Below are 12,961 nucleotides of genomic sequence, written 5' to 3' on the forward strand. Positions count from 1 at the left end.
TTTCTGCTCAGGCAGTGAGAGAGACAGCCCCGGCGCTGGAGGGGGCAGGGAAGCGAGGCGAAGCAAGATGGCAGCTTACTTGTGGCTGAGCTGTGGCGGCAAGGGGGTGGCGAGGCTGCTGCTGGCGGGGCGGCCAGCTCTGGGCGTTGGCGTGTCTTTCACCGCTCGAGGAGGCTGGAGGCGTTTGCACGGGACCCGAGAGCTACTGGGTGAGTGATGGGCTGATTCTGCACCCTTCGTTGTTAGTCGGGTGCCTGTGCTGTTTGCCTGCTGCAGGTGTGTGTGGAGGAGCTGCGCCATTAAGTGAAGGATGAGGGTAAGTGGTGCTGGGGGAGAAGTAAAGGCTGTGCAAGGTGGCGGGGAGGTGTGAGTGCCTGGTGTTACGAGGTAGGTGTGTAGGATGGCGAGGCCGAGCAGGGCCGTTGGTGTACTGAGCAGGAGAAACTGAGTGGCAATGACCGGTTGGGAAGTGGATGAGAGGCTATGGAGATGGGTTAGTTTGGCAGGGTGCTGTTTGGTTTGGTGTCTTGAGGTACTGGAATTACATCAGGAAGGGTATGGACTGATGGGAGAGAATTTGGAGACAGTCATGAGAATTATTAAAGGTCTAGAAAATGTGATCACTGAGAAAAAACTGAAGGAATTGGAGTCTAGAGAGGAAACCACATTGATGGGAAACTAGGTCTTCAAATATGTAAATATTCTGTTGTGGATAGGGGAAAAAAGTGCTTGCAATTGAAAATAGTTGAGTGTTTTCTAAGTGTAAGTATAGTTAAGTACTAAAAGTTTTTTATTTTGTTTTTTTTCAATGTTTGGAGATTCCACCACTTTTCTGTCATCTTACTATTCTACAAGTAATGTTTCAAGTAGCTGGAGAAGGGCATGGAAGCTATATTTTATGTAATTTTTTTTTTTAAATGGAGTTTGAATTTATTAATCGCATGTCTAGCATATGTTGCTACATAGAAGTCAACCTATGAGGTTATGCCTTTCAAGATACTTTTTCTCTTCTTAGGAGTTTGTTGTTACAGAATTACCAGCCAAATCTACACACCTTCCATATTTTCCTGTCTCTAAGAGATGTGGGAAGAGTTTTGAATGCCCAAATGAAATGTGATCTTTTCTTTCTCTACTTGATCTGTTAGTTACAACTTGTAAAATGTTTAAACAATAATCAGGTGCATTGTTATTAGGTACTGATGTGATACGGAGCATAAAATACCTGAACTCTTTGTTTTTTAAGTGCACTTATAAAGAAGTGAGCTGTTGCTAACGTTGTGTAATAAAACTATGTGCATTTTACAATAAAACTCAGTAGTAGTTTAGAGACTTGTTAATCATTGTGTCTTAGATCTCAGTATACCCTTTTTTCCAGCACTGGTTGTCTTTGCTGCTTTGCAGTATGAAAATCTTTTCCTTTGCAAAACCTGCTGTGTATGATACAGGGAAGGCTATCCCTGTTCTTGAAACAAATGTTATTTACTTTCAAATTTTATTAGAAAAAAAATTTCTTCCTTCATAAAATAATGTATGTTTGTCTTTTTGTCCAGTGCAGGATTAGCTACCTCTGTATTAGTCTTATTATCTAACTCCTTAAAGACCTCTTGTCTACAGTCCTGCCAGGCAATCTATTGTACTACTTTATATCTTTATGGTGAGAAAGGCTTATTTAATATATAGCTGGAGTCAAATTATTAATTTTGGATATGGAAATAAGTGAATTTTTTTTCTCCCTTACAGTAAGCTTTTATGTATTAAGGTGGATATATCACACCTTTAACTTGTTCAGGCTTTCCTTGTTGACTTGGTTTTTTGAACCCTCTTAGTATTCCTTACTGCTTTTCAAGGTGGTGCATATCTCAGTGACACCATTTTTCTTAAATGTTTATTGTAGCCTCTAAAATGAAAACTAAGACACAAGTTGTAACTTCTCTGGTAACATACAGCTCTTCTGGACATAAAACTCACTCTTGGTTCCTAGTTTGAGAATTTAAAGTTAAGTCAGTTATATTTTAGCATTAGTTTTATTTCTCCATTTTTCTGTTTCTGAAAATGCCACCATTTGAAGTATTGGTTCATGTGGATCTAATTTTCTTGTGTCACTTTAGTTTTTTTGCTTCTCTATGTGTTTCTGTCCCTCTCTGTGGTGGTGGTAGAGGAGAGAGAAAGTTGTTTTGCATAGTCAAAAAGATTAATTCAGAATTAAATTCCTAGTTTGTTGGTTACAAGGAAGGAAGAAAAATAGAATGAACCTTTATGTTAGAGGTCGGTCAATTTTTCCTTTGTTTTTAATGTTTCTTAATCTTATTATTGATGTCAGGTTGGAGTAAATCTTTCAGTTCTCTACTAACTACTGAGTATGGCTTAGGAAGTTATGAAATATCTCTCCAGTGGGGCATATTAAAGCATTTGTCTTCAGTTCATTGCAGTTTTTTTGGTTTGACAATGCTGTAGCTGTTTCCATAGCAAAGGAGGTCAAAAAGAGGCAATGAACCTGTGTTATGCTGAATAAGTTTAAGTACAAATTTCACTGTCAATGGGATTCTCAGATTGTAGTTAATAGGGTATTACAGAGGTCTACCAGTCTGCTCTTCTCATAAAGCCCTGTTCTTCAGTCTGTTTGATACACAGCCTAAATATGCATTGAATCTTTTCATGGCGAAGGAACGAGGCAGAAACGTTGTGCCCAGACTCAACATGATTCTTAAAATGTGTCACCATGAACAAATTCTCTTGGATACACAGAGGGTTTTCTTTAAAATAGCAGCTACTGTTCATGTGGAGCTTTTTAAGTCTTCCTCCTTTTTTATTCAGATAATTGATATGTAACAACACAGTTACTGTTGATAGCAGTAAAATTAATGGATGGTGACTGGGAGTTCAGAAGTTTCATATGCCCATGGCTCTAAACTCTATTATGTGAATGAGCTCTGTCTTTGAGATTCTGTGTGAATTGCCAGAACTTTTTGCCTACCCGTAATGAAAAAGGAACAATACTTACTTCCCAGAGTGCTTGTAAGGACTGCCTGTACAGTGCAACTAACCTACATGAATGCAATGACTCCTTTTATTAGCATGGGTTTTTTTATTTAATGAGGGAAAATATTTGGTGAAGGGAATTGTTGAATGTAAGATTGCTTTTTTTTAGATGCATTTAAGCCTGTTTTTTGGATGCATATGGTCATTAACTGAAAAGTGACTAAAATAGCTTTGACAGGAGACCATTGTTGTAGCTAGTGTACTTGTGTATCTGTTGCTGAACAAGGCTCTTAATTGCAACACTACTGAACTTCTCTGAACAAAGGCATCTCTATGCATGAACATTAAATGAATGCACAAGGAATGGATAGATTGGTGAGCTTGGAGGATGAGAAAGGAGTGGAGAAAATGGAGCTGAAGTGCACCTCATTTTTTCCTTTCCTTTGCATAAGTACTTGGATTGTAGTTCCACAGTTGCTTTAACTCAACTTAAATTCTCTCCTAGTTCCCACTGCCCATTTTGGATGTTGATTTTATTCATGCTGCTGTATGATGAGCCAGATCAGGAAGCTAACCTGACTGAAATTGTATTTGTTTTTGTGATCAGGTTAACTTCCAGCAAAACCCATTCCCCAATCTGGATAACAGGGCAGCAGCATGAGTATTATTACTGCTGGTAGTATGAATAAAGGTGTGAACGTGAACAATTGGGGCAGAAGACTGATCAGCTCCTTTTGGTTGTATCATGGATTGGTATTAAGTTAATGTGGAACAAGAGGCAGTCGTGCATGGCTTAAAACTTTTTCCCTGAATTGGCCCCATTCAAAATGTAATCATTGTGCTACCTTGCAAAATTAGGTTTGTGATACATTGTAGAGAGAAGAAATGCTTTTCTTGTTTAAAAAGCACTTTGATTTTGTAGCTATGAAATTACTTTAAAGCATCCAAGTAACATTAATAAAAGTGTTCTCTGGGAAGTTTTTCAGTGAACTTGTTGACTGCATCTGACCTCCAGGCAACTGAAAGTTGTAATTAGAAATTGAGTTTTAAAATCAGCACGACAGCATTGCCAAGTCTGTTGCTGAAATCTTTTCTTGTGCATTACTGTAATGGATGCTGTAACTATTATAATTTTGTTGTATAATTCTGCATAGTTCAGATCAAGCTGCATATAAGTAAGGAGAAAAAGAAAGTTCTGTGCAAAGTAAAGTAATAGAAGTAAAGCAATTTGTTGGTATACTTTGTCCACTTTTTTTGCTGCCATGGTTATTCATGTTATCAACATTATTTCTAAAGATAAAGTTCTTCCCTAGATAGCCCAATTTAAAAATGACTTGAGATAACTTATTACTTTTTTTTTGTGTTGTGTTCTCTCAAGTCCTCTGCCTCCAAAATTTTCTCAGTGTGTCAGAAATATTTTTCTTTCTTTGATATGCCAGCAAAAGCAGCCTAGAAATAGATTTAAGTTTTGCTGGTGAGTATAGGAGTTGGGGGGAGGGGTGTGGGGGGGTTGGAACCTGCATGCGGTTTTCCAGTGTAGGGATAAAATCTTCTCAGCTCTCTGCTGATTCAGTTTTTACGTGTGTTTTTTCTGAACAACTTGCTTGCTGCAGGTGACTAGAAGTTTGCAGTGACTTTCTAAATAATTCATGTTAGCTTTATGCCATATACCTTAGTTGCTATTTAACAGTCAACCTTCAGCTCTATTTACCACAAACAATAAAATAGATTAAAAATGTATGTAACTCCCATGTGGGAGAATACAGCAGAATTTCAAATGCTAACACTTAGCAACTATAAGTAAACTGATATTTTCTTTTAAAATGAAGACTTACGATGTATCTGTTAAATTCTTTTTTGTTTGAAGCCATTTGGGAAACAAAATGTTTCCATATGCAAGTTATTTTGTAATTTAAGCCGTATTTCAAACTTTCAGTGAACAGTTTAAAGGAAAACATCTATGACATCAGCGGTCATCTTACAATATGTTTTAAGTCTGCAGGGACAATTCACAGAATTTTACAGCCAGATATTTCTTTTTCTGAATGAAATCACCACATAGAATAGTATAATATTTATATGTAATTATGTTTTGAAGTAAAATGTTAGCAGCATTCCAGGTAGTTACCCACAACTTGCAAGGTCTTGTATTTAGCATCTTCAAAGAAAGTGGAGCATAGGGCTAGTTTTCAAACATTTTTTTTCTTACAGTTTCTAAATATACGTGCAGGTTGCTGAGGACAGAATTACACTGAAGTGTTTCCATAGGTCAAGAAGGGAAAGAAGGCTATTTGAGTTATAATACTCTATTTACAGCACAAAGCATGGGACTAGAAGTGGAAAGATGGACGTTCTTTACTTCTGTTTTGCTTTGTGATGCAGAGTGAACTATTCTGCTAGCACTCAGGTTCACATCAGTGATAGGGAGATAACATTATCTCATTAAGAGAGTTTATATTCTCTTGCCTGCTGAAGCTGCTGAGCAGCCCTTAGCTCCCCATGTCCTCCCAAACAGGAGTAGCAGAACACTGTAGGTTTTTTCCAAAAAAGAATTTTCCTTTGAGCTATATGATATATTGGTCTTTCTCAGGTAGCAGAAAAGTTTCTCTATGTAATAATAACAAGCCTTTATTAGATGCTTGGGCCTTACAAGTCAAATATTCTGTGTACCTGGTGGAAAGCTGGGGAAGGATGAAGGAAAGAATTTTATTTTAGTTACCATTGCGAGTACTTGTCTGATCTCCCACTTAATAGAGGTTTTGCAAAGTTTTTATCTAGTGACAAGTGGATTTATTCTGTGTGGTGTGGTTTTGTTTCAGTATAACTGTTAGTAATAATTCGTTAAGTGCCTGAGAAGACTGTTAGCCTACTGTATTGGCTATTAAAGGCATAGTCATGTACCTTCCAAGGTCACTTTGAGTGCTGCTGCTCAATTACAGTTACCATTCTTGCAGTGAGGCACAATAGTATAGAAAATGGCAGTTTCTTGTTTTCAGATTTGACATGTGCCTTGATTTTTGAATTCTTCCTTCTGCTTTGTATCCTGTTTATTTTATTTATTTGTTATACACTTCATGTGTACTTGCTGCTGGATCTTCTCTCCTAACTTGACCAAAAGACCAGAATGGACTGTATGTTTTGTGGTAGTTGCTCATAACACAAAAGGAAAAATGTTACAGTGGCACAAATTTGTTGCTCAATTTTGTATTTATGCCAAAGCATGGAGCGTATTCTGGGAAATGGATCAAGTGACTCTTTACTGAAGTGAAACATGTGAACCATCATGTTTAAAAATGAATTTTTTCCTCATTAGAAATGTGGAATGCTTTCACTTTTTTCAGTGAAGTATGTCCACTAGTTCTAGATAGTCCTAGATATTTGTGGGATATGACTTCAAAAATCATGTTTTCATTGTCAAATTTGTTTGTCAAGTTAGATGAATGAAACAGAGGACACTTTGCATCCTGTAATGTATTATTTTCTACTTCTTGTTATCTGTAAATATTTTTTTTGAGTGAACATATATAGTGTAAAGAAAATTGTGAACTCATGCTTTAGTTTGTAGTATTTGAAAAATGATCATAGACAAAACATGATTTGGTAAATGAACACAAATAGGCATTCACAGAATAATACACATTCTTAACATAGTTCATTTTTCTGTGTATTGGTCCAAGATGAGAGATTGCAAGAAACTTTTTAAAGAAAATCCTTGGAGGTAAATCAGATGGGAATTGCCAGTGTTATGAGGAACATTGTCTGGATACATTTCTAAGCATTACAGTAATGAGTAATATTAAACTATCAAGCATTTAAGTACCATGAAAGGCTGAGACAGATATGTGTATTTCCTCATGCAGTCTTCTGGGAACATGAACCATGCATACACTGGGCTTATTTCCACAGTTCAAGTGTTTTGGGGAGCATGATCCTGATTGTGTTGCTCTCCTGGGGACTTTGGGGAATAAATAACTCCCTTTCTGCTGCTGGTGCATTTTAAAGCATCAAGATCATTGATGGCTGCTGTGGTTGTTACAGGTTTGCTACAATGTTTCCATTTCACATTTAAAAAAAAAAAAACCACCATAGAATAGTTTGGGTTGGAAGGGACCTTTAAAGGTCATCTAGCCCGCCCCCCCTGTAATGAGCAGGGGCATCTTCAACTAGATCAGGTTGCTCAGAGCCCCATACAACCTGACCTTGAATGTTTCCAGGGATGGGGCATCTACCACCTCTCTGGGCAACCTGTTCCAGTGTTTCACCACCCTCATCGTAAAAAATACTTCTTTATATCTAGTCTGAATCTACACTCTTTCAGTTTGAAACCACTACCCCTTGTCCTATCACTATAGGCCCTGCTAAAAAGTCTGTCCCCATCTTTCTTGTAAGCCCCATTTAAGCACTGAAAGGCTGCAATAAGATCTCCCTGGAGCCCTCTCTTCTCCAGTCTAACAACCCAAACTCTCTCAGCCTTTCTTCATAGGAGAGGTGCTCCAGCCCTCTGATCATCTTTGTGGCCCTCCTCTGGACCTGCTCTAACAGATCCATGTCTGTCTTGTACTGAGGGCTCCAGAGCTGGATGCAGAACTCCAGGTGGGGTCTCACCAGAGCAGAGCAGAGGGGCAGAATCACCTCCCTCGACTTACTGGCCCTGCTTCTTTTGATGCAGCCCAGGATACAGCTGGCCTTCTGGGCTGTGAATGCACATTGCTGGCTCATGTCCAGCTTTTCAGCCACCAGTACCCCCAAGTCCTTCTCTGGAGGGCTGCTCTCAATCCCTTCATCCCCCAGCCTGTACTGATACCAGGGGTTGCCCTAACCCAGGTGCAGGACCTTGCACTTGGCCTCGTTGAATCTCATGAGATTCACATGGGTCCTCTTCTCAAGCTTGTCCAGGTCCCTCTGAATGGCATCCTGTCCCTCAGGCATGTCAACCACACCGCTCAGCTTGGTGTCATCTGCAAACTTGCTGAGGGTGCACTCGATCCCACTGTCTGTGTCGTTGATGAAGATATTAAACAGTACTGGTCCCAATACAGACCCCTGAGGGACACCACTCATCACCAATCTCCACCTGGTCATTGAGCTATTGACCACTACCCTCTGGATGTCACCATCCAGCCAATTCCTCATCCACCAAACAGTCCACCCATCAAATCCATATCTCTCCAATTTAAAGAGAAGGATGTTGTGGGGGACCATGTCAAAGGCCTTACAGAAGTCCAGGTAGATGATATCCGTAGCTCTTCCCTTGTCCACTGATGTAGTCGCTCCATCACAGAAGGCCACTAGGTTGGTCAGGCAGGACTTGCCCTTGGTGAAGCTGTGCTGGCTGACTCAAATCACCTCCCTGTCCTCCATGTGCCTTAGCATAGCTTCTAGGAGGAGCTGTCCCATGATCTTCCCAGGCACAGAGGTGAGGCTGACAGGTTGGTAGTTCCCAGGGTCCTCCTTTCTACCCTTTTTAAAAATGGGTGCAATGTTTCCCTTTTTCCAGTCAGCAGGGACTTCACCTGACTGCCATGACTTTTCAAATACCACGGAGAGTGGCTTGGCAACTACAACAACGAATTCCCTCAGGACTCTGGGATGCGTCTTCTCAGGTCCCATAGACTTATGTATCTTCAGGTTCCTCAGGTGGTCACGAGCCTGATCTTCTCTTACAGTGGGAGGGACTTTGCTCCCCCAGTCCCCATTTTGTGGTCCATCCACTTGAGAGGTGTGGGAAGAGAGATGAAATAATAGTGGAAATAATAGAAATAATGGAAAAACTATGTAATGTTTTTAACTACCCAACCTCTGAAATATTTATGGTTGAATACCTACATTCTTTTACAAGTGTAATGATTTATTCTTTCATAATCCTGTAGCAATGAGAAAGACAAGGTCAGATTTATTGGGTGTATTAACATTAATGAATTACAGAACATGAGTGGACGCTTTTAATTCCCTTAAATCATTATGTATTAATTGAAGTTTCACTGCAGTCTTTGTCTTCTCTGAGATTGTTAAGATCTCATGGTTAACATGGTAACTCTTAGGACTTGGAATTAAGGATGAGAAGCATTCTCAGTCTAGGTGACATGTGCTTTTCAGCTCAAAATTCTTCTAGTTTTTTTCCTTGCCCTTTTTCTTCCGGATAATGGGGGGGGGGGGGGGGGGAAGGATTAATTTCTAAGTTTTTAAAGCTGTTCCTGCGTACTCTTAACAATACAGCAACTAGGAGAAATGTGGTGTTCCCTATTGAATGATAATAAGCCTTAATGCTGGGTATTAGAGAAAAGGGAATATGAAGCAGAATTGATTCTTGCTGTTGTATACAATGTACTTTCTACGTGTCTATTTCTGTTCTCTAACTGAATACAAATTCAAATATAATAGTTGAAGAAAGAGCCTCAAATCAGTCAGGTGCTGCAAAACTACGCTTACAAAATAGTATCTGAAAAGATATATTTATTTGGCCTCATAACTATCCTTAAAAGTTCAGAAAGATAGTATCTCTTGTGTTCTGATATACAGCTTGTAATACTACTTTGGTATACTGGATCACATGACAAGAGATGTAGTGTGCTAGGAACCTGAGGAATGTGCTGTATCATAAGCCCTGTCCTCAGAAGAATCCCACTTACGTGGCACGCAGATTGCTGCTATGCAGTGCCACTTCTCTCTGTGTATGGGTTTACTAAGCAGATTTAGTCAGTTGGCAGACTGAAGTGATCTGCTAGCTAGCTATGTCTAGTACATGGTGTTGCAGGACCAGAGAGGTTGTGGTGGTGTGTTGCTTAAATACATTGGACTCTTCAGATCTTTTTATTTGGCTTGTCAAAGGAAAGAAAAGGCTAAGAATTTACCTGGTCTCTATACATAGACACTTACTCATGAGAAGGATCTCTGTAAGGAGATATCTTTCAAGCTTTTTAACAGAGACATGAGATCCAATCACTGAAACTTGAAATTAGGCAATTTCAGTCTGCAAAGTAGATGTAGCTTCCTAGCAGAAAGGATAAATAAACATTGGAAAAGTTTATCAGTGAAAGAGGTGGATGATCAGTGTCTGGCGTACTAGGATCAGGGGGCTTTATTAATTTAAAAGATTAGCTTTAATCTGTCATCTGGAAAAAATTCCACAGCCTGTGGCGAAGAGCAGGAGGAGAGGAGAAAGGAGAATGTAGTGTTTGTGGTGGATTTTGAGAAGATCAATGAAACTTCTGGTCTAGGAATTCCCATTTCTTTTTTTAATGTTTGAACTTTGGGGGAATGGATTAAAAGCATGTCAAGGCAAAGCATGTAATATTGCAGTTCAGCATTAAGACAGAGGTAATAATCAAGATATAAGTATCTAGCCTTTGCTTAAGAGTCAGAAAGGATTCTAACAATTGGCTAGATATGTTCTGCATGTTTACACCCCACTCTGCTCTCACACTTGCATGCCCATGACTAGAAGCCTGAGGATGCATAAGTATGCTGAGACAGAAGAGAAGATGCCTGCCTGGCTGGTAGTCTGGTCATACATTCATAATCATACTGCTGACATACTGCATAACTAGGAAGAAAAACTATGGTAAATACCACTGAGGAATTTGTGGGTGGAGTTATACTATCCTCTGCAGCACATCATGGTTCATCAGCAGGGAATATATCGATACCTTTCACCCAGTTTCTCATGATTGCAGCAATTTTGGCCTCTCTTGAGGACTGAGATATGTGTGCATGCATGTGTCTGTGTGTGCGTTCTCTCCTCTGGGCTTGCTTATATCTGACAAGTCGTACGTTCAGACTTCCTTTCCTGCCAAGCAAGCAGGAGATGAGAGGACAAGTCTTTGACACTCATCTCATTCACTTGTGTCCTGGAGTAAATGAGAGGCTGTGGCACAGCATTTTAATCAAAGTTTCGCTCAAAGAGACCCTGACAGGGGCAGAACTAAGCAGGGGCAGAACTAAGCATATGTAGGGCCATGTGTGGAAAGCCCCCAAAAAAGGAAATGTGGTTTGGTTTAGTACATATGCCCCTGCTACACAAGAGGCAGGGGATATTAGCTGGCTCAGCTTTGAAATTCGTGGCATTTCTGGCATGAGAGGGAAATAAAAAAAAAAAAAAAAAAATCACAGCTTCATGCTAGCTGCTGATTTTTTTTCTAATGTATGTTTGTATTTTATAGCTGCTTTTTCATTCTACACATGATAGCTTATATGTAGTTGGAGCTCTAACCAAGCTCTAGATTTTTTCTGTTTACATTTCTCTTGGACGAAAGTTATATAACTCTGTTTCACTTGCATCCACTGTAGGATTGTTCAGTAGGTCAGGCTGAACTGAGGGGTACTTGAAATACTAGTTTGTATGTTTTTAATAATGCACTAAGACTTGGTCGTGGAGAAGGTTTTCATGAACAATTAATTGAATCAAAGCTGAAGCAGTGTGAGCATCTAAAGTCATCTTCATCAGATCCAAAGTTTCTGTGTCATATTTTTATTTAAGACAGAGTTTAATTTGCTTAATACTTTGTATTATTTATGACTTCATATTCAAGTTGGCCCTTGTTCTCTGTGTAACATGTAGGTTCTGTACTTAGTGCCTTCTTTTCCTTGGTGCTTTTGGGAGCGCATGTTTGTATACAAGCTTAAAAAAAGAGCATCGTAGTGAATCTTCTGTTCAACTGTCTTTCAGATTCATGCCATTTTAGTTTCATTTGTGTTCAGCAGTTAACTGAGAAAATAATTACACTGAAAAAGTATTTAGTCTAGATAATCATGTACTTGTTTTACAGGTACACCTGGTATTAAAGTTGTCATGCCTGCACTTTCTCCTACAATGGAAGAAGGAAACATTGTGAAATGGTTAAAAAAGGAAGGTAAGATAGCATTTTCTATGGCCACATTTGTTGTCATTCTTCAGCTATATAAATCTATTCTGTAAGAATAAGATCATTCTTTCTGGTTGTACCTTAGTATTTTGAAGCAAAATGTTTGCTATATGGATGCTGTCGTCTTGAACAATACCTGCTTTGAGATTGTTGGTTCTTGAAACATTTTTCCTTTGGTTGTTTTCCAAAAGGTTGCATTGATCATATTTTTGGAAAATTTCCATCAGGCTGTTCCAAGGTGTGAGCGTGTGTGTCTTGTTTTTAATTCCCAGTGTTGTCATGCTGATAGTAACTTTGGAAGTCTGGGAGCCTTTGACTTTGGGGAGGGTCTGTTTCATTATTCCGCTGTGTTACAAAATAACATGAAAGATATGGTATTTTTATAGTTGCTATTCAGGGCTTACTTTTTTTAATAACTAAATTATAGTCTATAATTAAAGCTGATAGAAAAATTTAAATTACTTTCATAACCCAAATTCCATATGGGAAAATCTCCTTCAAAAAAAAACAAAACCCCCACCAAAACCCAAACTACTCCTCCAAAAAAAGCCCTAACAACCTTGGTTATCTTAGGTTCTCTGTGCTCTTACAACTGAAAAGTAATGTACTTCTGTTAAAATATGTTGGAGCGGCTAGATAAACAGTCTGAGTGTATGTTTTGTCTTCACGTAGGTTGTATGTAAATGAAAAATGATCTGCAGAAGAATCAGCAGTCCCTGTTCTGTCAGGAGACCTTTCTCCCCTCTCCTTCTACCCTTTCCCCTCTCCAATTTAATATTAAAACTGATTTTGACTGTAGGTTTGCATTCCAGGTAGCAGTTGTCCATTGGTATAGGATGCATTGCAGAGTTTTAGATGACTGTAGGACTTGTTCTCAGACATTTTTAGATTTGCTAAAGAGATGAACACGTTTGGAGAAAAGAAAATCTCTTAAAGCATATTATCCTTGACAGACACAATTTGGTGAGCTAAACATATGTTTTGACTATTCTGCCTAGATAAGCCATTTCCTTTGGCTTACTGTCTAAGTTTTGGTACAGCCTCCATCACTGTGTTACGGGAGTACTTTGCTTTTATACATTTTTGAATACATTTTGAGGTAGCCGGAAGGCAACTTGTTG

The 12,961-nt window shown here is 39.0% G+C and overlaps 1 protein-coding gene across 1 annotated transcript in view; it reads left to right on the top strand.

Moving 5' to 3' along the window:
• Window positions 1-106: 106 nt before the first annotated feature.
• Window positions 107-12,961, top strand: part of PDHX (pyruvate dehydrogenase complex component X) — a 63,337-nt gene continuing 50,482 nt past the window's right edge. The window contains exons 1-2 of the mRNA XM_050897515.1: window positions 107-209; window positions 11,745-11,828. Coding sequence (XP_050753472.1) covers window positions 11,768-11,828 — 61 coding nt within the window. The 5' untranslated portion in view covers window positions 107-209; window positions 11,745-11,767. The remainder of the gene's footprint in view (window positions 210-11,744; window positions 11,829-12,961) is intronic.

Source organism: Gymnogyps californianus, chromosome 5 (assembly GCF_018139145.2).
Source record: "Gymnogyps californianus isolate 813 chromosome 5, ASM1813914v2, whole genome shotgun sequence".
In the NCBI taxonomy this organism is placed as follows: domain Eukaryota; kingdom Metazoa; phylum Chordata; class Aves; order Accipitriformes; family Cathartidae; genus Gymnogyps; species Gymnogyps californianus.